A 26,097-nucleotide genomic window follows, 5' to 3' on the forward strand; every position below is an offset into this window, starting at 1 on the left:
TCAATAAGTTTGATCTGTCACATGACCCGCTTCCCATTGAAAAAAACTAAAATTGGATCCATAAAGTGTCACCACCCATCTTGAAAAGTTTTCCCCCTCCCATATACTAATGTGCCACAAACAGGAAGTTAATATCACCAACCTTTCCCATTTTATTTGGGTGTATCCATATAAATGGCCCACCCTGTAGAATCAGTTATTGTGACAATGACCATCATAAATACTGAGGAATCTGATCCAAGATCATAACTCTATTTTATGACTGTTTTGCCATTAGCAGCCCTGTTGTTGTCTGAAATGTTTTGTTCATTTTTACAGTTCACAGTCAGTTGTACTGGATCCTAAAATACATCAACTAGTCTAGATTAAAACTTGGATGCAGTTAGAGTAGGTTGAGAGATGTTTTGGTATAAAACATCAAAAAAGTATTTTTATGGAAATGATTTGGGCTATTTGAGTGACTTCTGAGAGTTTTCTATCAACTTTAACATCGCATCTTCAAATCTGAAGTAAAGAAGCAAAATTTGGACTCTGCCAAATTATTTTTATAAGGCTCAAAGGCCCATCCACGCCCTATTTCACACCAAACACAACCCCTTATACAACCCCATTTCCAATGAAGTTGGGACATTGTGTAAAACATAAATATAAACAGAATACTATGATTTGTAAATCCTTTTCAACCTGTATTCAGTTGAATACACGACATAGACAAGATATTTAATGTTCAAATGGATAAATTTTAATGTTTTTTGCAAATATTCACTCATTTTGAATTTAATGCCTGCAACACATTCCAAAGAAGTTGGGACAGGGGCATGTTTACCACTGTGTTACATCACCTTTCCTTTTAACAACACTCAATAAGCGTTTGGGAACTGAGGACACTAATTGTTGAAGCTTTGTAGGTGGAATTCTTTCCCGTTCTTGCTTAATGTACAACTTCAGTTGCTCAACAGTCCGGGGTCTCTGTTGTCGTATTTTGCGCTCCATAACGCACCACACATTTTCAATGGGAGACAGGTCTGGACTACAGGCAGGCCAGTCTACTACCCGCACTCTTTTACTATGAAGCCACGCTGTTGCAACACATGCAGAATGTGGCTTGGCATTGTCTTGCTGAAATAAGCAGGGACGTCTCTGAAAAAGACGTTGCTTGGATGGCTGCATATGTTGCTCCAAAACCTGTATGTACCTTTAAGCATTAATGGTGCCTTCACAGATGTGCAAGTTACCCATGCCATGGGCATTAACACACCCCCATACCATCAGAGATGCTGGCCTTTGAACTTTGTGCTGGTAACAATCCGGACAGTCCTTTTCCTCTTTGGCCCGGAGGACACGATGTCCATTACCAAAAGCAATTTGAAATGTGGACTCATCAGACCACAGAACACTTTTCCACTTTGCGTCAGTCATTCTCAGATGAGCTCCGGCCCAGAGAAGCCGGCGGCGTTTCTGGGTGCTGTTGATATATGGCTTTCGCTTTGCATGGCAGAGTTTTAACTTGCACTTGTAGTTGGAGTGACTAACTGTGTTCACTGACAGTGGTTTCCTGAAGTGTTCCTGAGCCCATGTGGTAATATCCGTTACAGAATGATGTCGGTTTTTAATGCAGTGCCGCCTGAGGAATCGAAGGTAACAGGCATTCAGTCTTGGTTTTCTGCCTTGCCGCTTACTTGCAGAGATTTCTCCAGATTCTCTGAATCTTTTGATGATATTATGGACTGTAGAAGATGAAATCCCCAAATTCCTTGCAATTGCACATTGAGAAGCGTTGTTCTTAAACTGTTGGACTGTTTGCTCACACAGTTTTTCACAAAGTGATGAACCTCGCCCCATCCTTGCTTGTGAACGACTGAGCCTTTCAGGGATGCTCCTTTTATACCCAATCACGACACTCGCCTGTTTCCAATTAACCTATTTACCTGTGGAATGTTCCAAACAGGTGTTTTTTAAGCATTCCTCAACTTCCCCAGTCTTTTGTTGCCCTGTCCCAAATTCTTTGGAACGTGTTGCAGACATCAAATTCAAAATAAGTGAATATACAATAAATACAAATACAATAAAGTTTAACCGTTTGAACAATAAATATCTTGTTTTTGTAGTGTATTCATTTGAATATAGTTTGAAAAGGATTTGCAAATCATCGTATTTTGTTTTTATTTATGTTTTACACAACGTCCCAACTTCATCAGAATTGGGGTTGTACATACTTAATGTCAAAACCAGGACTGAGTCATACTCTTAGAAAGTTTACCAGATCCAAAACTGAGAAGAATTATGCTGAAGTGTGCAGCAGTGTCTGCAGATATAATGCAGGGAGTACAGCGTGTGTGTGCACTTGTGCATGAGTGTATGTGTCTGCGTGTGTCCTGGTTTGGCTGTGTGTGGTGTCATCTCTGAGTAATTAAGAGCATTAGAGTTTGGATGAGCACACAGCTTGCGGAATACCCCTATATTTCACACACTGACATTTATCCACCCAGGAGGATTTCAGCACTACCGCCTCAAGTCGCACAGAAATATGGAAAAAATAAGGGGTTTAAAAACCTCCACAGTGTCATGGGAAAGTGAGTTTCTGGGGGAAATGTGCAATATGCACCCATGTCCTTCAGCTGTATTTATAGAAAGCTTTTCTTTATGGTGGAGAAGGCCTGACCAATATACATTCATATATGTACTGGTGCCCCAAACATACAGATTTTGTTGATTTTCTCACTGAAATTAAGTACATATCTATGCATCTGCATTTGGTTCATTCTGCACATTTTAAAGCAAAATTACTGTTCTTCTTCTTCTTTCGGCTGCTCCCTTTAGGGGTCGCCACAGCGGATCATCTGCCTCCATCTTGCCCTATCCACTGCCTCCTCTACTTTTACACCAACCATCTCCATGTCCACCTTCACTACATCCATAAACCTTCTCTGAGGTCTACCTCTTCTCCTTCTACCCAGCAGCTCCATCTCCAACATTCTTTGACCAATATATCCACTATTCCTCCTCAACACATATCCAAACCATCTCAACCTGACCTCTCTGGCTTTATCTCCAAACTGCTCCACCTTCACTGTCCCTCTGATCTGCTCATTTCTAATCTTGTCCATCCTTGTCACTCCCAACGAAAATCTCAGCATCTTCATCTCCGCCACCTCCAGCTCAGCCTCCTGTCTTTTAGACAGAGCCACAGTCTCCAAACCATACATCATAGCAGGACGCACTACTGTCTTGTAAACCTTCCCTTTCACTCTTGCTGCTATCCTTCTGTCACACATCAGCCCTGACACCCGTCTCCACCCACTCCATCCTGTCTGTACCCTCTTCTTCACCTCATTTCTACACTGTCCATTGCTCTGGATGGTTGACCCAAGATATTTGAAGTCATCCACCTTTACGACCTCTACTCCTTGCATCTTCACCTTTCCACCTGCCTCCCTCTCATTCACACACATGTATTCCGTCTTGTCTCTACTGACCTTCATTCCTCTCCTCTCCAGTGCAAACCTCCACCTCTCCAGGTTCTCTTCATTACTGTTAATTTGCTAAATTTAATATACTGAGGTGAAAAACATATAATGTGGTCTGTGTGAAAGTTATGGCACATTTAATATTTTATGTTTATCAAATAAACAGAAATCATCCAAGCTGATGATTTCATCAGCCTGGAGTGCAAGAAGAATCTTGGTTTAGGGATACTTTAGTCTATCCTCCATCTTTTATTTGATTATTTTTTTCTTTCACTTGCTAGTCAGCACCCACTTGATTCCATGGGCTGTTTACATCTGGCTTTGTATGCAGTCCAGTGAAATCTCAATAAGATCCAATGACCAAAAATGCATGTTAATGCATGGCATAAACAGGCCCATAGACATTCTCTGAATAATTGTTCTCTCTGACTCTTCCAGGTGGGCTGGATCTTGTCCACTCTTGATCAGCTGCAGCTGAACCCACAGCCTGCTGTAGCTGTACTTCCTCTGGGGACAGGAAATGATCTCGCCAGGACCTTGAACTGGGGCGGGGTGAGTGAGTGCAAATGCACTAAGAATTACAGAATGTGTTTTTGTATTAATACGTAACACTGCCAGAGTTTCTTGTTTTTGTACTGTCTACAAGTCTACAATATATTCTAAAGAAGCTTACTCTTAATTGTTATCTCATGTTTGGGGGAAAAATTTAAAGGGTCCATATCATAGAAAAACAAATCTTCATTTTTTGATGCGGTATGGAAAGATTTTTAGGTACCAAATATACTGTTCACTCCGCACATTTACATTTATCCACCTATTCAGCTTATATCAGTTTAAATCTGCCCGTTCATGCTGACGTCATACAGAGTGTTGTAGCCCAGACTGCTTTTTGAATGAGATGTAATTCAGCATAACTAATCAAAACAGAGAGAACCTCAATGTTATAGGTAAAAACAACCTCTTTAAATATAAGGCATAAAGAGAGAGTGGAAAATGGTCCTGTAAAACTAATTGTGATGCACAGATGTGGGCCCCATGAAAAAAATATAAAAGAAAAAAAAAAATTATTTTTTTTGTTTGTGTGTTTGCATGTAGGGCTACACAGATGAGCCTGTGTGTAAGATTCTGTCTCATGTGGAGGATGGAAATATTGTGCAGCTTGACCGTTGGAACTTGCACGTGGAGCCAAACCTGGAGGCAGGGCCAGAAGAGAAAGACGAACAGGTCACGGACAAGGTTGGCTCTGCACCACCTTCAATCACTCTGTTCTTCCTTTCCTTGACTACCATTCAAGGTTTCAGTCACTTAAGATTTTTTGGTTATTTTATATGCAGTAATGCACTATGTAAATGTAATTATTACTAGCTCCATTCATCTTGACAGTCACAACTTTCTACTATTTGAAACCTGTGAAGGTCAGAATCATATTAGAGTTACTTTATACACTTATCCGTAACGGTATATTATGGGGCTGGATGTTAGCAGCTATTTCACAATATGACACGTAATAAAACATAACCGCATTAGATTTTCATCCAATGGGTTTTAATAATATAGACAAATTGCGCTGTGAAAATGGTATGTTTCCTTTGATATCTTCACATCTTAAAAATGTGTTCAGTTTCATTTTAAAACTCATGCACCAGCCTAAGTTATACTACTGAAAGCATTGTTTCCGAACTTTTAAAAAGTGATTCTAATGTTTTTAGAATCATATGGGGGTATGTGTAGGTAAACCTACCCACTAGAGTGTGATTGTGTTTAAATGTGTACTTGGGTAGAGCAGTGTATGCCTTGTCTTTGGCTATGAACAATTTATCATGCTAGGTTACTTTCACAGTCATTTGTTGTCTGTTCCACAGCTTCCTCTGGATGTTTTTAACAACTACTTTAGCTTGGGCTTTGATGCTCACGTAACTCTGGAGTTTCACGAGTCTCGAGGTTTGTGTAATGATACCTTGTACCTTATTTTAACATTAGCTACTTTAATTCAGCTTTATATGTGTGTTATACATTTATTGTACTTAAACATATGCAGGTGTGACTATATGTATGGGTGCATAAGTGTCTGTGATATTATGTGTGTGTGTCAGCCCTCATTGTGTGTGCGTGCGTGCGTGTGTGTGTGTTTGGGGGGCACTAATTGAAACACTAGCCTTTCTCTCTCTCCCCAGAGGCAAACCCAGAGAAATTCAACAGTCGCTTCAGGAACAAGATGTTCTATGCGGGGGTGAGTGGGACAGGGAATGAGACACCCTTATAACACACAAGCGCACATGCGTACACACACACACACACACACACACACACACACACACACAAACAAACAAATAAATAAGGGCTGAGTCTTTGCCACACAACAATCATCATTATTTTTTGCGGCATTGAAAACTTCCCCAGTGATTGTCATTAAACACAACTCTGAATGTACTCAGATCTTCAGTGTATAATACCATACTCTTATCATAGCAATAATATTGTATTGTATTAAATATAATTATTGCTAATAGGCAGATGGTGGTGTGCAGAGAAACACAGTTAGCAAAATGAAAAATAGAAAACTTTTAGGAAGTTCAAGCCTCATGAAGTGAACTAAATGAAAAATTGGATTAAAAATTAAAGACCAGGTACAAAAAGGCAATGTTCAGTGAAGTGAACAACCAGGACAGTGCACAGACATTTTGAAGACCAGGGGCATAAGGGTGAAAAAAGGCAGCATTAACATGAATTAAACTTAAATTAATCCAACATATTGCAGACACTGCTACTAAGAGAGGCAATGTAATCATGTTTCAGAGTCAGTCAAACTTAGCGTTATGTTTTTCCAGACAGACAAGAAAACTAGTGTTACTACTTAAGCAGGCTTTTAAACCCTACTCTCCAAAGCACAAGGCTGCAACGTTACCCACTAAGGAAGAGTGAGGAGAAGGACAGGGACTCAAGCCCACACCTCTTAGTGAGGCAAATATTTAGCAGCAGTGCATCATCAGAATTGTTTAGGGCAAAAAAAAGTCATGCAAAACACATATGCATTGCATATTTCTTAAGTGTTAAGCAAAAACAGCTTGATTATCAAACAGTGTGAGTCATTATAGTGATGATTGCAGTGATGATGATGGTGGTTAATTTATTTAACATCACTTTGTTGTTTTTTTTTTTTTTTCTTTTCCCAGACTGCGTTCTCAGATTTCCTAATGGGCAGCTCCAAAGACTTGGCCAAGCACATCAAAGTTGTGGTGAGTGAACTATGAACTACATCTTTCTCACATCTGATAGCACTTACTGTGTTAGTGTGTGAGTGACTGAAATTAGGCATACTAGAAAGTAGGAGGGAACTCTCAGGGCCTTCTGGGTCTAATTGTGTTTAGGAACTCAAAAAAAGTGCAAATTTGTAGTTTTATGTGATAGTAATCATGATTTTTTTATTTAAACCATGCAAATATTGTAGTAGTACTTATGTTTCATTTTTTGGTTGGAAGCAGAAGTGTTAACAGTCAAGATCTTTTTTTTCCTCATAGCATCCAGGGAGGTACAGCTATGTTTACAGAACTGGACTAGACCTTGCATTTTAAATTAACTAGCTGTATTATTAGGAAGTGCCAATGTAATTAATTAATCAATCATTTTTTGAATAACAATGGGTGGGACCAATTTTGTGAGAAAACAGATCACTCTTGGCCTTCTGAAGGTCCTAGATGTTTCACTGACTGTGAATATAGTCGTGCTCTACCTGGTTGCATCAACTCAGTGCCCGTAAACAGGCAATGTACAAGTGTTTTACAAGCTTCAAATATCTGTATTTAATTTAGAACAGGAAATAAAATTCATGTGTGCCAGCATTAGCTTAGTGCTAACTATTACCAATCTCATAGTGGCATTAGCAGAAAATAGCATTATTGTTTATTTTTGTTTTATTTTTTGATGTTTTAGATGACTTTTGACAGTCCCATTTTTTTTAATGTTTGTTTTTTGTGGTTTTTTTTTTTTTTTTTTTTTTTTTTACTTTTGGTCCTTTGGCTTTCTCTTTCGTTATGCAAGTCAATTGTCTTATGTATGATCTCCTCAAAAATATCACCAGAATAATGTGTACTTGACTGGAAAATAAATAAATGATATGTGGATTTTGACTATTTATTTTCATGTATGTAAATATATAATAAGAATTTTGAAAACCTAAACCTAACCTCAGTATGGTAGTTGGTTACAAAAAGTTTACAAAAGCATGATCTTTTTGTTTCCAAGACAAGTGAATTTTGACATGCACAGGCCAAATCGAATTATTATTATTATTATTACAGAATTACTTATGAATTTTCTTTCGTATCTATTACGTTTTTCCTGTCAGTGTGATGGAGCAGATTTGACCTCTAAGGTCCAAGAGCTGAAGCTGCAGTGTCTGGTCTTCCTCAATATTCCCAGGTAACGTGGGTTCCTTTCCTGTCCCTGTTTCTTTTTTTCTTTTTTTTTCCCTCTTTCTCTTCCTGTATGTCTGCAGTTGTACATTGAGATATTTATGTTTGCGTTGTAATGTACAGGAATATGTAAGTGTGTGTGTGTGTGTGTGTGTGTGTGTGTGTGTGTGTGTGTGTGTGTGTGTGTGTGTGCACGCGCGTGCAGGTACTGTGCTGGCACAATGCCATGGGGAAACCCGAGTGAGCATCATGACTTCGAGCCTCAGCGCCATGATGATGGCTGTATCGAGGTCATCGGCTTTACCATGACATCACTGGTATTCATCTCATGTTGCACTTGAACCAAACAAAAATGAATTTCAGAAAATTCTTTCATCTGAAATAATGAATTGAAGTTTCTTACCCAGATTTGTTTAGTGCAGTTTGTTAGAAGTGTGAATGGTGTCACTGTATTCTTGTTATTGTTTTAGGCGACGCTACAGGTTGGAGGTCATGGGGAGAGGTTGAATCAGTGCCGTGAGGTCACACTTACTACCTATAAGTCAATCCCCATGCAAGTGGATGGAGAGCCATGCAAACTGGCTCCTTCCACCATCCATATCTCACTGCGGAACCAGGCCAACATGGTACAGAAGACAAAGAGGCGGACCTCTATACCATTAATCAATGAGTTAGTAACACATGAACACACACAGGTTTATTTATATACACTGGGTCATATGTTCCACATAACTGCCTATATGTAATAATACAGTACTGTGCAAAAGACCACCCTTTATTTAATTTCCAGTCAAAACTTCCACATACTTGCACATTTTCTGCTTTTCTTCTGGGCTTCTTGGGAGCCACACATCCCTTCAAACCTATAGTGTTGAGTTGTCTTCTCACAATGGAAGAATGGGCAGAAACACCTGTGAATTACATTTACATTTATGGCATTTGGCTGATGCTCTTATCCAGAGCGACTTACAATTTGATCATTTTTTACACAAGTAAGCGAAGGTAGTGTTAGGAATTTTGCCCAAGGATTCTTATTGGTATAGGGTAGGGTGCTTTCCCAGGTGGGGGATTGAACCCTAGTGTACAGCATAGAAGGCAGAGGTGTTAACCACTACCCTACATCAACCATTATTTAGATCTCCACTTAAAACTGAAGCTTGACTGTCTCCTTTTTCTCAGTTTGTATGTTCACTGCTGGTGACAGTTTTGGTGGTCTGCTGGTCCCTAACCTCAGTACAGTAGTTGGTTAAAAAAAGCAGTTTACAAAAGCATGATTTTTTTTTTGTTTTCAAGACCAGTTGTTTCTTTCTCCAGACACTTTTTGTCTTGAAAAATATACGCAGACACACAGGCACACACAAACCACTGATAGTGGCCAATAAACCACTATTTTGATAAAGCTGGACTTTTACTGTCTGTTATGCTGTCTGGATTCACACACATACATGCATGCAAACACTTTTTGTGTGTTCTGTTTTGCATGGCTGGATGGAAGGTCATACTTATTCCTCTACATTGTGTGATTGAAGGGGCTGCTGTCAGAGAGTGACAAGGCCAACACATACAGACACACATACACGCATAGGAAGAGCATATTTTGTTAGCTGGGGCTGACACTAGCCAAACAGCACGCACACACTCCATGACAGAATTTCCAACCTAAAACAACCTCTTTTACTCTCTCTCTTTCTTTCTCCCCCTTTCTCTACCCTGCCTCCCCAATTTGATTCTGCCCTCACACTGTCAAGTCCATCACTGCGTCCACTCTGAACTGTGTTTATGTTTGTGAACCTCTTTAGACCCATTCCCTCCCTCTGCCCTGATAACAAATGTATGCTAAATGTAGACAAGTCCAGTAAACTCTGACAAGCTTCACTTAATAAGATTATTATTAGTCTCTTTTTCTGTGCAGCTTTGTTAATTTCACACACGACTGCCTCTGTAATGAGTTTAGCATCAACACACAGATCCCTCGTAAATTTCCCCATTTAAGAGGAAATATTGGAAGTGGAGACTAATAAACTGACTGTGAAGATCAAGCAGGCATAGCGAGCTCTGACCACAGCACTGCTGTGCTGACCATTGCATTTAAACAACCTGGAAAATCTGGTGAAAAAAGACTAATATTGCCACAGACTCAGTGTCATTTTAATGTTAAATATGTGTGTGTGTGTGTGTGTGTGTGTGTGTGTGTGTGTGTGTGTATATCTGCCACCTCTCATTCTCTTCTCTCTGTTTACATCAGTCAGCAGTCTCAGAGTTGTGTGTATGTGTGATCAGACTCCTTTTCAGTCAGTTACTGTTCCAAGCGGTGTTGTGTGTATCTAGGTTTCACTTTGCTTATGTGTGTTTACATTTTATTATTTATAAAGTTAAACATTTTTATTTGTATATACATATATACCTTTGTATATACAAATTTAAAATATGCAGAAAATCTAAGACTACTAGTGAAAATGGTCCTATTTTGCATCCATTTATTAATTAATTGTATACATTATGTAAATGTTTTTTCCATAAACAGCCTAAAAGTTTGATGTGTCACACCAGAGCACATGTGCATCAGTGCATCAGTACATTTCAGATGTACTCGAGCTCAGAGAAATATGTGCATGAAATACATGCAGAATATATGTGATCCTTATCACAACCTGTAGTACAAAATCAAGTGTATCAATCTTTCTTTTTCTCTCTGTCTCTCAGTCAGCAGCCTTTCCCGGAGAGGTTACGGATTCGAGTGAACCGCATCAGCATGCACGACTATGAGGCTCTACACTATCACAAAGAGAAACTCAAAGAAGCCTGTGAGTGTATACACACAGACAAACTTTAGTGATGGCCCAACAGCAGTATTCCCAGTCCTGGGCCTCCACATTCTCTGTTTTAGTACACTTCATTGAATTCTTTGGGTCATTGTTGAGCCTTTCGTGAGCTGTGTAGAGCATAGAAAACACAAACATGCATGTACTTTCCTTGATGAAAAATGGGCTGTCCCCTTGTACAACACTAGATGTCAGCACATGAAAACACTGTCATTCATGCCTCTGCAAGCCTTTATGCAAATAACTCCATAGCTTTTTAGGACAGTAAAGTTACAGTATCTTTTAAAGGCAATTCTAGATCGTTATCTCCATCCTGCATCCAACACTGTATCTTTTAGTGTTCCACTTGCAGGTCAAGGTGTCATAGCCACAGTTTTTTGTGCTGGTCAAGCTGCCTTTGGCTATAAACATAAAATGCAGACCTCTGGCTCTCCTCTCTGTTGCTGTCACACACTTTTCACACCTATAAAGGGCTTAGACAACACTGGCAACAGGCAGAAAGAGCAAGAGCAAGCGCAAAAAAAGAACAAGCCTGAACTGAATTAGAGAACGACTGGTCTGATGTTGCTTAGCAACCGAACATTCCTCAATAAAGATCCCCCCCCCCCCTCTCCCGTGCTCTCTCCTTCTTCCTCTGTAGTTCTCCAGAGGCAGTCTTCTCACTTCACAAATATTACTGTGATGGCGTGCGAGTCATTCACTAAAGACGTGGCTCAGTTGTGACAGCTCTCAGAGGTGGGTTGCGTTGCATTATGAGCAATGCACCAAGACATAAAACTAAACCCAGCCAAACATGCTCTCCAGAATTTTATAGTACTTACTGTACTGTAACAATACTGTGCCTTTAGCCGAAGGTCAGTGTTGGTTGGGCCATTTAGCTTTAGCATTCTCTGCTTCATTTTTTTAAGCTTTTTTTCTATCTCCTTAAAGATGATATGACCTCTAGACTGATGGGCCAAATGCCTCCAAGAAATTGCCTATTTGTGTGAGGTCAGACCAACAAAAATTCTCTCCCTTCAAAACAGTGAAAATTGATTAAAGTCCAAATGGGCCAATGCCTGAGTGCTAAACCATGAGTAGAATAATGGCCTCAGTGAAGTGAAGAATTCCGGTCCCTGATCGCATACACAATATATATTGATTAAAATGCTGTTTCCTGGCTGTGATGAGAATATAGACTTTATCTAAGGCTATTCAAACTGTCTCATTATCTCCGCTTACTTGACAGGTCTAAAATAATGGGTTTTCCGAGCTCATCTTGTTTCTTTTTCTGTACCAGTATCTTCAGAAATCCCTACCTTGACCCAAAACTCACAAAAAAGCACCATATTTGGCACTGTTTTTATATCAAATGCCATGAGCCCGCAGAGCAAACAGAGATGTGTAATCGTACAAGCTCAAACCTTTAGCTCAAAGGAAGTGGAGCTTCGTATTATCAACAGCGATGGCAGGCTGTGGAAGAGAGAGCCTCATTATTTCTTTAATCCTATACATAGGCCCTTTAATGTTCTTGGCAGATTTGTGATGAACTTTTAATGGAATTTAAACCTGCTGAACACTGCGCCCCTAAATCAGGCATGTTATGCTCTGCTTGCTTTGCGACTCTGCCTTTTTAATGTCCTAGGTTTTCCCTGCACTCGTCTGTAAAGGCTGTTAGCAGAAATGTGGGTCAGGTGTTGCAAAACAGCACAGCCTCGCTTTATCAAGCGAATGATGGAATCATTCTTTTTTGTTTTTTCTTCCCTCTTTCTCTTTCTCTTTCTCACCCTCTCTCTCTCTATCTCTCTCTCTCTCTCCCTCTATATCCATCTCTCAGCGATCCCGTTGGGGCTTATCGTCGTCCCCGGAGACAGTGACCTGGAAACCTGCCGAGTACACATCGAGAGACTGCAAGAGGTAGAATGAGCGAGCAAGCGAGGAGAGGGAGGGGTAAAGGGAGGGGGAGAGGAAAGAGAAAGGAGTTGAAGGGAGTTGGAGGGAGGAGAAGAGATTGAATGGGAAGAAAAGAGGCAGTGAAGGAGAGAGGGAATTAGAAGGAATTTGGAAAAGAGCGGAGGGGTAGAGAAGGAGAAAGATAAAGAAAGAGGCTAAGGAGGAAGTGGAAGAGGGAACATAGAGGGAGTTAGAGAAGAAGAGTAAAATGAGGGATAAGGAGGAAGGGGAGAGGAAACAAAAAAGGGAGCTGGTGGGAGAAAAAGAAATATGAATTAAAATGAGGAGGACTGAGAGAAAGAGGGGAAAGGGGTAAGATAAATGCTAAATGCTGTAAATGTAAGATGTTAGAGGGAGGAGAAGAGAGTGAATGAGAAGGGACAGAAAGACAGAGGGAGTTTGGGAGGTAAAAGAATGAGGAGATAACAAAAAAGGCGAGAAGCAGAGTGTGAAAATGGAGGAAGAGGAATAGGATTTGAGGGAGTTAGCAGGGGGAGAAGAACAGGGAGCAAAAGACAGTGAAAGGGAGAAAGTTAGAAGGAAGTTGAAAAGACGAGTGAAAAGAGCAAAGCATTGTAGAAGAAGAAAGATGGGATAAACAAAGTGGGTAAGAAGGAATGCAGAAGAAAAAGAGTGCATGAATAGGAGGGAAAATGAGGAGGTGAAAGGGGGGAAGGGGTAGGAATTAGAAAAAGAAATGGAAAAGAAGAGAAGGAAAAACGGAGTTGAAGAAGCAAATCAGGAGACAAAGGGAAAGATAGGAAAAAAGACATGATGGGAAAAGGGGAGGGAAGGAGGAGAGAGAAGAGTTGAGGGGAGTTAGAGGGAGAAAAGCATGAATAGAAGGAAAGAGAGACAGTAAATGAGAGAAGGAAATTAGAAATGGAGGAGAAAGAGCAGAGAGGGTAGGAAAAGGTTAGGAAAAAAGAGAATGGGGAGAGAAGGTTTGAAGGGGAAGGGTGAAGAGAGAGAGGGAATTAAAGGGAGAAGAAGAAAGAATATGAAGAAAAATGGAGGTAAAAGAGAGAGGAAGGGGCAAAATCAAGGCAGTTAAAGGTAGAAGAGTATGAATGAGAAGAAAGAGGGAAGTTGTAAGGAAAGGGTAACAGAAGCAAAGGATAGAGAGATGAGAGTGAGTGAAAGATATAAAGGCTGAAGAGTGAATGGAATGAAAGAGGTGGCGAAAGAACTTAAGGAAAGTTGTAAAGGTGGGGAAAAAGAGTGGAAAGAAGGAGAGATAGACTAAGAGTAGAAAAAGAGAAAAGGGATAGAAAAGGAAAAGAGAGAGAATGGTGGTGTGACGTTGACTGTAGAAGGAGGTAACAGATGGGAAGAAATACATTTGGGGGAAAAACATGAAGAATATAATAGGAATTTTCAAAGGTCTGGATGATGATGATGATGATGATGATGATGATGATGATAGATGAGGCTCTAAAAGATGTTATTGATGATTATACTTTAGACTAAAGCAGCGAGGCATACCCGCCAATCACAGCCTTAAGCTACAGAAATATGTTAATGAGCGCTTGTGTTTTATTTTGCCTAGATTGTTTTTGGATCTGAACAAAGAGGGTGGAGAGAGGTCTTACACACACACACACACACACACACACACACACTTCTCCCTGCAGTTGTTAATGAAGGACCCCAGGCGGTAAATAGGGCATGAAATGTGTTGCGATTAGAGATCTCTGCAGTGCAGCTGGGTATTTATCGGATAATTCATTTTGCATACTCACTGACACACACACACACACACACTCACACACACACTCACACTCGAACACTATGATCATTAAAACACAAAATTCGATGTTTTCTTCAAAACTGTTCTGAGCTCAGTTATGCTCAGTGTAGGTGCTTGCAAAGGTGTTTCAGGGTGTGTGTGTGTGTGTGTGTGTGTGTGTGTGTGTGTGTGTGTGTGTGTGTGTGTGTGTGTTTTTTTAAGGGGGTGTGGGGTTGACGCACTGTGTACTTTGTGTCCAGTGTAGTATGGATGGCCTAAAACAGACAATCCAGTCATCCTTTAGAAGGGTTTCTGATGATAATCATTCATTCTGTTCAAAAGTTTGGAATCGTTGTATTAATATTTTGGTTTCTTGCCATATTGTGGTCCAAATCTATAGAGAATGTTTTTATGCGGACGCAACCTGACCCAGCGCACCAAGTTTTAAGTCCAAACCCAAAATTCTCTCTAAAACCGACCACCAAGAAACAGAGGCTGAATAAAACTCCACATTCCTGATGACAGTGCCTGTTATCTTAGCATCTAAATTAAGAAGTCAGGTCAGGTTCATCAGGTTATTGATAAACCAAATTTTAAAAGGCCTCGTTTCTAAAAGTAAGCTTTATTGCACTTTAATGAACACTGCTAACCACATGAGTGACTCTTGCATGCCAGATTAAAATACTTAAATTACAGTGAGGAGCAGGAATACTGTTGAAGACTGTTAAAGATATGACACAGGCCATGAGAAACCTGAATGTGAAATTTGGCCCCAACCCAAGCCTCACAAGGAAACTTCCTGTGTTCTTAAACTAGCCAGTTTTTTGCATGGCTAGGTGCTTCAGCTGGGCCCTTTGAATACCACAACCTACCCTTCAGTTGTTCTTTTTTTATCCTAAGGGCTCCTCAATTTGTTTGGTATTGTTTGTGGAAGCAGATGTTTACTTATGTGGATTGTTGTTGTTTTTGTTTTTGCATTCATGTAAATACTGTCAAGTATTAATGTAGCGTTGGTCAATTTGTGTTTTTGTTTTATGTAATTAATAAAATAATACAATATATACAGTTGACTAATATGTCCTCTACTATTCAGTCAACTACTCAGTGATATTCCTTGATTTCAGTAATGAAAAATAAGAAGAAAAAATCTGTAGTAAGCATACAGGAGGAGAGTCCAGAAAACTTTTTTATGATGAACTACATTCTTAAAAAGGACATTCTTCATGAAACAAACCGATTCCACTGTCAGGTGTCAAGTTGTGTAAGTCTAGTTGAAATATAATTGAAATATACACCCACAAGGCAGTTCTTTAACAGGAAAGGGCCATTTGACTTTCATGCAATTCTTGAGTAACATGTAAAGGCAAGAACGCTGTGGATGGCAATTTGTTTTCAATTTGTTTTGGCATCAGGTGGTCCTAGGTCTAGGCTAGTTGAAGTACATTAAAAAATTTTCTTATATGAATGTCCACTTCCAATCAATAACTAGTTGACTACTTTTTTGAGTGACTAGTCAACTACTTGTAGCTACGCTTTGTATGTTTTGGCTGTTTGAAGACCTCTTTATTGGAAATGTGTAGTCACAGGCAATGTGCAAAAGAACTCCTTGTATCATAGGTTTTGTAGCTTTTGTAACATTTTTTAGCTTCGGACCCTCCCCAAACAGATGAATCTGTTAAATTGGTGTCTTCATATCTTCATCATAATGTTTTGTTTGCACATAAACATCAAGCCAAACCTTTTTTTTAAGCCTGTGCGTCTGATGTTGATGCATGAAGACATATGCTGCAATATCCAAGTCAGCTCCTCTAAACTTTAAATTACTATTTCAGGCAGCACAAGCACACCATATTTTAGTGTGTTGTTTTTTAATTCTGACCTCACTAATGCAAGAACCAAGAAATTATATATAGAATTTTTTTGTAGGCCAAATAAATTATAAACGTGTATACGGAACATTCTACTCAAGTATTTCAAACTGCAGTACCATACAAAATCATAATTTATAGAGTTCCTTTTATTAAGAGGTGGTTGTCCCAAACCCTAACCCCTATATTTTTTATTTAATTTTTTTTTATGTCAAGCTTTTTGATTTCTATGCAACTTCTATAAGGTTAAATGATTTAGATGTATTATTAGTTTATTTTTTAAATAAAAATGTCACTACCAAAGCACAAAGACTTTTAGTACACTGAAACTGTCACAATTTAAACACATATTTTCTGCTAAACCTTTGAGGTTTTAATGAAAAATATTATTTCCTGCTTAAAATGAGTGAAAATATTTACTACCAAAACAGTCAATGCTACAACATTTCGTAAAGTTTCGGTAGTGTTATGATGGTTTGGTTAGTGAAAAAAAAGGGTTACATTTTTTTTCATTTGTTTTAGTAAAATAAACATAGTTTAGGCATAAGGCCCTCTGACTTTGAACCAATTCAGTAGAAGGATTCCTATCTTTTTGAAAACATTGATTCCAAACTCTTGAACCTTAATGTACAGGTCAGGGTGCATGTGTGTTTCTGGGTTTTTAAATATGCTGGGGTTTCCTGCAGGACTTTGTGTCGTGTCACCCGTCTCTGCAGCAGCTGATGCTTCAGGTGGGTGAGACAGCCGGGAGGTGAGACAGGCACGGAGCAATCAGGAACAAGCTTGGACAATACAATGCACACTATTGTTTATAAAGTGAACACACGCGTGTGTGCGGTCAGATTTATTGAACAAAAAGGAGCTTGGTGAAGCATACCACTGCTCCTAACCGCGACTCTCTTTGATTTTTAGAGAACGTTTTTGGTTCCCCTGAGTAAGAGACTAAAGTGGAAAACAGATGTTTATCTTCCGGAAAAAAGGGCTTCTTTTTGGACTGAAGCGGAGCGTCCTCTCTGCCCTCATGTTTATCCCCCCCTCTGCCCCCACCCCCGCAACCACTTCTGTGTCTGCTCGGAATCCTGTTCTAGTGCCACACACACACATTCAAGCTTTAAACAGACCAAGTTATGATCCAAATCCAAATGTAGCCCGAGAATATTCAGTCTGAGTCTGACCCAACCCCACCCAAAGGATCAAGTTGTGGATCCTGACACAACCACCATCAACCAGAGGCTCACAATTCTTAATGACAGTGTCTGTTACCTTAGTAACAATATGAAGTTATCCAGTGACAATGAAAGCTGTTGTTAGATTGTTGATAAACAAAATATTTTTTTTATTGAAATGAATAGCCTAGTTTTAGCTACCAAAACATGAGAGATTCTTGCATGCCAAATTAACAATAATTGCATAAGATTGCTGGGTTTTTTGAGGTAATAGCAAAAAGGAAGAAGAGTAATGTAGCAAGGAAGACAAAAACGAAAACAGCAACAGTTGCAAACCAAAGACTGAATGTGAGATTTGAACCTGAAGCCCAGCCATCACAACCAGTCAAAACTGAATATACATTTTTCATAAACTTGCATTTGAAAGTAGTTTCTACAACAAGTGCAAATAATGAAATTGCCTGTAGTACAGACTGTCAATTATTAATTACCCAGTCAAAACAGACATTAAGTAAACATCTGGAAAAAGCAGAAAGCATATATTTAACAGATAATGACATAGAAGCCTAAAAAATAATAAATAAAATATCCAAATTGTCAGTATTTATTCCGCTTCACTTACATTCAGTCTAAAGAGTTGATTGCATTTTCTGCTTTTTGTGACCAAAAAAGTCCTAAACATTCAGTGATGGTGAGGTCTGGACTGGGGTGGATAGTACATTGTTCTGAGAACAGCAGCAGCTTCTTTTTTATTTGCAATTTTTTTTGCCTGTTTCTTTTTGTCTGTAACAACTTTGACAACTACACATCACTTCAGACAGAAACACGTATGAATCACCTGTGGATTTTTTCAGATTTGAAAAAAGAGTGGAGCTTGATTTTTGTCCTGTTTCTCAAAGATTTAAATGGTGTTTATCTGCTGGTGACAGCTTTGGTGGTCTACCAGGGCTTGCATGATTGTTAGGAGTCCCATTTAATCTCTATATTTTAATAATGTTTTGAGCTCCAATTTTGGAAACTATACTTTTTGTTTTCTCTGACTTTCTCTATCTGTGTGGTTTCTCACGTCTAATCTCCTCAAAAAAATCTCCTAAAAAATTAAAGGTAGATTTTTTGAACAGTACTGTATGTGTGAAAAGCGTTTATTTAAACGCTAAATTTAAACTTTAAATATTCTCAAAGATACTGTATATCTAAAATTGTAAGTTATTGGGCAGGTATTTTAAGCTCTGTCTCACACACACAAAACTATCCAATATTTTGAATGGGCAAGGGATTTATCTGGTCCCATTCAATACCACAACCCCCCTCTAGTCATTCCTCCTTGTTCCTAAGGGCTTCTCATATGTGTTTGGTGTTACTTGTGGAGCCAGACATTTTCTTGTGTGGATTGTTGTGTTTTGTGCTACAAGGCTTTTGCATGCATGTGAGTACTGTCATGCAAGTGGTGGTGAAGTGTTGGTTCATTGTTGTGGTTCCACAGCTGCATGCGCATAACTGTTATGCTTATACTGTTCTGGTCCTTGAGCAAAACATAATCAGATCTCAGTGTCAATTTGCTGTATAACTGATACTCTGTGTATAAGAGACAGAACTATACCCACAGCTATTTCATTCAAGTTAAGGTTTAGTTGGGTGATATGTCAGGAAGGATCCTTGCTGTGTTACCTTAAAAGCAATCTCTCATTTGTTTTTTTTTCCCTTTCCTTCCTCTCTTCTTTCATGTATTCTCCTTCCTTGCTGTCTTCTCCTGCAGGCAGGTGATGAGACCAAGTCAAAAATGCTGTCGTCTCAGAGATTGTCACCAAAGTGGTGCTTCTTGGACTGTAAGTAATCGTTCTCTTTCGTGTTGTAGTGTTATTGTTCAGACAAAGTTTTTATTTTTTCTCTGTCACGCTTTTGTGTGTCTTTATATGATGACTGTTTGGATGATGCTTTGGTGCCAGGCTAGAATCCATGAATTTCCTTGAATTCAGTCCTTGAATTTCATTTAATTCTTTCGTAATGTAGGTTTTGCCCACGAACTGAGGTGAATCTGAAAAGTGATCCATTCCGAAAGGTTAGAGGTAAATGGAGTTAGCTCTGAGATCAATACTACAGCATGAGTGTAATGAGAGAGAGAAAGTGTTATGTAAATGTTACAATCCACAGCTTCTCCAGGGGTTCTACAACATGGCACCCCTGTCTCTCCTGCCCTCTTACCCCAGCCTTGAAAAAGAGCAAGGCTGCTCAATGCCCCAATCGTGATTAAATAAAGGTTAAGAAAGGTTTTGATTGAGGAGAGAGTATCCAAGCTGACATTTCAGCTCTAATGAACAGGCCATTACCATGCCAGCATTACTGTCAGAAAAGGGAGGGGGGTGATAGATGAAGAGAGAGGGAGAGGGAAAGGGAGAGAGATGCTGTTTGTGTAGATTAATTGGATGTCTGACATGATGGACTCAGTGGGGTGTTCTCCTGCCAACTCTCACCTCCAGACCAACTCTGATTCTGCTCATTTCTCGTGGAGCAAAAGCCATGAAAACACTTCCACACTGATACAGTATTAGCGACTAGGGTTACAGTGTGAAACAGAATTTGCTAATGCCATTGAAACTGACCTCTGATGAACTTGGGAAAGAGTACACCAATATGCACCATTAAGACTAACACCACCTTGCACTCCTGAGCCATTAAGATCTGTATCACTCTGTCCTCCTGAATCATTAGAGCCAAAAACACCTCTCTGTTCAGAACCATTAAAGCCACCACTGTCCTTTGCTGAACTATTAGAGCAAGCACCATTTCTCAAGGCCAACATTGCCTCTCTGCCTGGAACCGTTACAACATACGTCACTTTATTCTCCAAAACCTTTATATCCAGTGGAGCTCTGTGACCAAAACACAACACAAGCTTTTGCCAACATTGCCTCTCTGCCTGGAACCGTTACAACATACGTGACTTTATTCTCCAAAACCTTTATATCCAGTGGAGCTCTGTGACCAAAACACAACACAAACTTTATGGAAACATCGCAACCTAGAAAATACCTTGCTTTCCAGATTAAGTACCATTACAGCCAGCCTGCTTCTTAAAATGAGAACCCTCAGAGTCATCACTTCCTCTAATTCCCAACATCACTTTGCTCTTCAGCATGAGAACCATTAGCTGTTTTAGATATGTTAGATCTGAAACTTTGCTATCAACACCATTCTGCTCTCCCCACAAAGGTTACTGGCAACACTGCACTGCTTTTCAGGCTGTAATACCGAACACCATACCGGTATCTAGAACCATTACACCCATTCTCATTCTGCTCTCCAGAACCATTATGTCAAACACCATTCTACTCTGCAGAGCCATTATATCTATCGCCATATTGCTCTCCTGAGCCATTATAGCTATCACCAGTCTGCTCTCCAGAGCCATTGCTGCCAGCACTGCTCTGTTCTGAACAACCTTTCTTGTTTTGCTCTTTAGAACTGTTATTTCAACACCATTTTGCTTCCCAGAACCATAATACTCATCCTCATTTTGTTGTGCAGAACCTTTATATCAACACCATTTTGCTTCCCAGAACCGTAATACTCACCCTCATTTGGTTGTGCAGAACCTTTATATCAACACCGTTCTGCTCTCCAGAAGCATTAATGCCAACACCATGGTACTCCCCCCAAAGTTACTGCCAACACTGTACTGCTCCTCCGACTGTAATAACTAACACCATACTGGTATCTAGAACCATTACACCCATTCTCATTCTGCTCTCCAGAACTATCATATCCATACTACTCTGCAGAATCACTAATGCAAATCTCATAATCTGCGATAGATCTTGTGGTATTGTGGTAATATATACCATAATACCCTTGAAATGTGAGGTCACACATTCAAAAAAGAAAGTTACATAAGAGCAATTGTAATGTTATTATACAAGAAAGTATTTCTATGTGTTTGAGTTCTCTGAGGACTACAAAGCCTTCTGAACCCATGAAGAGTTAAACTGAAGTAATGTAGACCGGAATCAACAGAAATTAAAGTGTAGCTTAATTTTACCCTCAGGTCACAGCGTTATTTAATGAATGGGCATGGGAATAGCATTAGTCCCTTCACTCCCTGCATAAGGGGGTATCGCAATTAGATGGGAGGAAGCAAGGTGGCATTAATTATTTAATTACCTCTTTGATCCTTTGTTAGAGGATCTGCACTTGTTTTATTTCTTTTATTTGAGGTAAAATTTTATTATTGTTGCTGGTGAGTATGCATCTTACAAAACAATACAAAGCAATATATTTATGCATAGTGCTTCCAACAAAGTACTGGAGGTATATAATTGAAAATAAAGACAGATACAGCAAAAAGTGTTGAGTCTCAACATATTATTTACATGTTCATGGGAAGTTTTATAAAAGTATGCTCAGGGACTCATACTTTGGTAGGATTTGTAATCTAACTTTTAAATGGTGTACACAGAGAGATCCTGGTTATAGGTTTAGTTGAAGTCATTTATTTTGTATTCACTGCTTTGGTGTGGAACTCAATCAGGGCACAGCTGTCTGTCAGAGCTGCCTTACACACTTGGCAACCATTTGGTGGAGAGCTGGATGACTTCCCTGTCTCATAGAGCACAAAGAGAGTGGGGGGAGAAATATATTTTTCCCTGTTGAGGGGAGTGATGTTTGGAGAAAGGTCTAGGAGAAACTGGAACATTCAATTTCATCCCTCATTTTCTCTTCTTCTCCAGCGCTCTGATCTTCATTTTGACTTAGGGTAGATCCCGGCTCCACTTCTGGAGACAAAACCGCTGATGTGTTTTCTTTTGTAGAGCACAGAGAAGGATAAGGATGTGATCAGAACCCTGAGCAGTTTGATAATACAGTGATGCTTATCTGAGGTATTCTTAGACAGAATTGAAAAACTTCAATATCACAAAGTATAACATGGAATATTTAAGTCTGCTTTATAAGTCATGTAACACATGCTTCAGTACTCCAACCTAACATTTTGTTGCTTGTTTTGTTTTCTTCTTAGCTTACACCAAAGGAAAGCTAAAACAGAAATTGTAATTGCTAACAAGACAGAAATCACCCCATCCCCCCCACATAGACTTTTAACAGGACTGTCAAACTGTTAAAATACTTAATCACTGTTAATCACATTATTTTATGTAGTTAATCAATCATTAATTGCATGTGCTCAAAAATTGACCCTAAGAAAAGACTTTTTTTCAGTTAACAAACCACTCTGTTTCATTATGCCTGTATCATTATTTTCAATAAGTCAGTAACATTGGCTGCAGTGACTGTATGTTCCAACCAGCTAGAAAAAATGTAATGTATATGATATATAGCATCAGTGGTTTAGCTCTTATGTGACTGTAGTCTTTTATTCTCATTCATACAGCTTGTGTACTCTTGTTACAGTGAAGGTTCTCAAGGGTAACTATAGCTGTGTTATTGCTTTGATTCATTTGCTGCTGAACTCCTACAAGCACTGTCCAGTATAGTCTGCCAAAGATGCGAAGGTATCACTTTAAAGGCCGTTTAGAAGCAGTATTTGAATGAGGGCCACAATCAGATACTCTGTCCAAGCAACATAGAGCTGGGCTTCTGCCTGGACTGCTACATATGGTTCAGAGGGTCAAACTAGGGGCTAAAAACAAACAGCTAAAGACAATTCAATGTTCTGCTCTAATCTGAGGCAGAGTTTTGCATTTGCTGTAATGACCTCTGGTTGCTGCTTAACCTGCATGTTTGTTGAAAGGTGGGCGGCTGTTTGGGCTTGTGTAGTTTTCATGGCAATTTGTGTATTCTGTGCTCTTAATTTCCTATTAAACATCCCACTCGTGCATTTGTGCATTGTTCCTTTTGTTCTTGATCACACCATACTGTCTCTGGAGCACCTCAACAAAATCAATTAATTAATCAATCGATTGATTCACTTCTGTAACAATCACCTTGCATCTCTACATTGTCCTGTCCCTGTGTTCATCAGTGTCATTCTCCCTAATGAGTGGACTGTTTTGCCCTATAGTCCTTTCCAAACTGAAAAGAAGAAAGCATTCTGGGCACATCAACACTTTGAAAACATTGTTTTGTTTACAATATGAATGAATAGAATATGAATAGTAAACTACATTACAAACTAGAAGCTAATGTATTCCTTCATCATATATTTGCTTAGGACAAAGTTAGTGGGGGGGGGTGATTTTTCTTCCCTTTGGGCTCACTGATGGTCAGTCTGAGCTGTTCTCTGATTCTGTTGTTGTAAGGAAAGAAGGAAGTATTTTTAATCACCGTGTCCAACTGTCCAATGAAGTGCTCCCTCAGCCTAGCCACTCTTGTAAGAGACAAGACATTTTTCGGGGTTCATGGTTTTTAAATGCTTCTTTTAATAACTACTGCTTATCCATATTTGGTCACTCTTTAAAAAAAAAAAACTTTTAAGTACTGTTACGTTACAAACCATTAAAAAACCTCTCATTTGTATCTGCTTGTGTTGTGTTTTTGTAGCAACAACAGCAGATCGATTTTACAGGATTGATCGTGCCCAGGTGAGTCTCCTGTGCACTTATTATCACTAATGACTAAATTACCAGATATTCTAATGTTTTTTTTTTTAACAACATTTAGCTTGACATTGCCCAGGTGATGGCACCTGTGCACTTATTATCACTAATGACTAAATTACCAGATATTCTACTGTTTTTTTTTTTTGAACAACATTTAGCTTGACATTACACTGTATGTTTTCATCTCTTTGTGGGGAGAAAAATAATTATTCCTGCAATAACAGCAACATAAAAAGTAATTGTAGAAATATTTGACAATTCCCTTTTCTTTAATTAACAAAAGTGAATTCTTTCTTTTTGGCTACTTCTATGTTTGGCATGAACCAAACACATTTTTCTTTAATTCAGTTCATTTTGACAGGTGTGAACAATCCACCCATATTCTGGAGTGCACTAAACAAATGAACCATGCGCTGTCAAAAACGTGGCAAAAAACAGTGACCTATTTTTTATTGTTCTTATTAGTATAAAGTATGATAATGATAATTATTTGTCAGGTTGTTACACTTTTACACTAAAATTATGACACATACAGATTGTACAGATATGTCAGAGATGAAATTGATGAATAACAAAACTACAAAACTGAAATTCATGCTCATTTTACAATTAACTTTGAACATATGCAACTTTGATGAAAAAAAAAAAATCAAAGCAAATGAACTAGGTTTGAAGACAGCCTTAGCTGAAGGGTTGGAAATCCCCTCCCCCCAAAGACTTTAAGAAAACAGTATATGTATGTGTGTGTCTGTTAGGAGCATCTACACTATGTGACAGAGATCTCTCAGGACGAGCTGTTTATTCTGGACCCTGAGCTGGTAGTCACGGAAACCGTGAGCACATCACCAGGCATGCCTGACCTGGTAGACTCATCAGGAGAGAATTCTTCAGCCCAGCGCAAATTTGCCTTCCCATCCTCCTCCTCTTCTCCACCCTCCTCTCCCGCACCCAGGTCAGATATTACACATTAGCATATAGGCAGAAGTGACCTATTTTAGAAGGCTTTTAGGACATACACTGTTAATTATGGATCTAATGATGTTTTGATTGAGCTGTAGTGTAGGCCCCTTTGGAGTGGAGGACGCATTTATAGTCACATAATTACCACTAACATTACAGCCGTGAATATGGCACAGTTGGTGTGGAATGAAGTTATCCTGTACTGCCAGATATAGGCCATTAAGGAACTATAATTTATAATAAACTGTGGTTAATTAATGGCATAGCCTTGTTATTTAAACATTAAAGGTTTAGATGCAATATTAAAACTACAAATCTGCATTAGTGCAACACTGCAATAAAATATTTTTTATATATTTAGAAAGACTGATTTTAACTCCTAACTCCAGTAAAATAAGACAGATATGGTGCAAATAATATAGCAGATATAAAAGATTTGCAATGTGCAAAACATTCAGTGCCTGATGTACTAAGCCTTTTGTGCCAGTTTCAGGAGCAAATCAGAGGACGCATTCTGTTATGTATGAAACTGCTGCACAAGCTTGAACACCCAGTTCATGTAATACAAATGCTCTTCTCTTCTTTATGCATACATCTAGAAGGAGAACGTAGGAGGATTGTGCAAAAAGTGGGTGGAAATCTTAAACATTTGTTTTATTACTTATTCCACTCAATATATTAAAGTTTGAGCAACTCAGACGGCTGTGAGTTTTCCTTCGTCTTTAAAAACCAGGCCTAAATTTGCGTTAAGGTCTCCACAGACGTGCTGTTGAGACATAGCATTTAGAGGGAGATGCAAGCTTCACACATGTGGTGAAATTATGTTTACCTTCAGAATAACACTGTTTAAACAATTTTTGGAACCAGATATGCATGAGTGAGAAGATGCTTTGCATTTTGGTAGGAATTAACTACATTTATTAACTCTGCTATCTCTTATAACTTTAATTTTCTCTTTTGCCTCGAGCTTTTCATGGCTCCATTATTTTACTGCTTCTTTTAAACCTTGAATCTCATGAGTGAGCAGTTATAGGACAGGGATATGTACAGTTTGCATGATAAGCTGCACCAGTTTGATAGAAACATACCTCACACAAGAACATGAGTGCACATAACATCATTTTGCAAACGCACAGTCCTGCTGTACAAACATAACTGTTACTGTGTTAATGTTACTGTGGTGGTTAAAA

At 39.0% G+C, this 26,097-nt stretch overlaps 1 protein-coding gene across 7 annotated transcripts in view; it reads left to right on the forward strand.

Annotated features, from left to right (window-relative positions):
* The window catches only part of dgkza (diacylglycerol kinase, zeta a), a 224,026-nt gene that overhangs the window by 144,895 nt on the left and 53,034 nt on the right, over positions 1 to 26,097 (forward strand). For 5 of the 7 annotated variants that reach the window (XM_037534510.1, XM_017709577.2, XM_017709578.2 and 2 more), the window contains 14 exons: positions 3,906 to 4,019; positions 4,563 to 4,703; positions 5,330 to 5,408; positions 5,642 to 5,697; positions 6,641 to 6,703; positions 7,813 to 7,886; positions 8,085 to 8,196; positions 8,350 to 8,549; positions 10,583 to 10,683; positions 12,518 to 12,597; positions 16,917 to 16,961; positions 19,153 to 19,222; positions 23,889 to 23,929; positions 24,703 to 24,899. In XM_037534510.1, the coding sequence (XP_037390407.1) occupies positions 3,906 to 4,019; positions 4,563 to 4,703; positions 5,330 to 5,408; positions 5,642 to 5,697; positions 6,641 to 6,703; positions 7,813 to 7,886; positions 8,085 to 8,196; positions 8,350 to 8,549; positions 10,583 to 10,683; positions 12,518 to 12,597; positions 16,917 to 16,961; positions 19,153 to 19,222; positions 23,889 to 23,929; positions 24,703 to 24,899 (1,373 nt within the window). The remainder of the gene's footprint in view (positions 1 to 3,905; positions 4,020 to 4,562; positions 4,704 to 5,329; positions 5,409 to 5,641; positions 5,698 to 6,640; positions 6,704 to 7,812; positions 7,887 to 8,084; positions 8,197 to 8,349; positions 8,550 to 10,582; positions 10,684 to 12,517; positions 12,598 to 16,916; positions 16,962 to 19,152; positions 19,223 to 23,888; positions 23,930 to 24,702; positions 24,900 to 26,097) is intronic. The other 2 variants (XM_037534507.1, XM_017709580.2) reach the window with 1 other exon arrangement.

This window comes from Pygocentrus nattereri, chromosome 25 (genome assembly GCF_015220715.1).
Source record: "Pygocentrus nattereri isolate fPygNat1 chromosome 25, fPygNat1.pri, whole genome shotgun sequence".
In the NCBI taxonomy this organism is placed as follows: domain Eukaryota; kingdom Metazoa; phylum Chordata; class Actinopteri; order Characiformes; family Serrasalmidae; genus Pygocentrus; species Pygocentrus nattereri.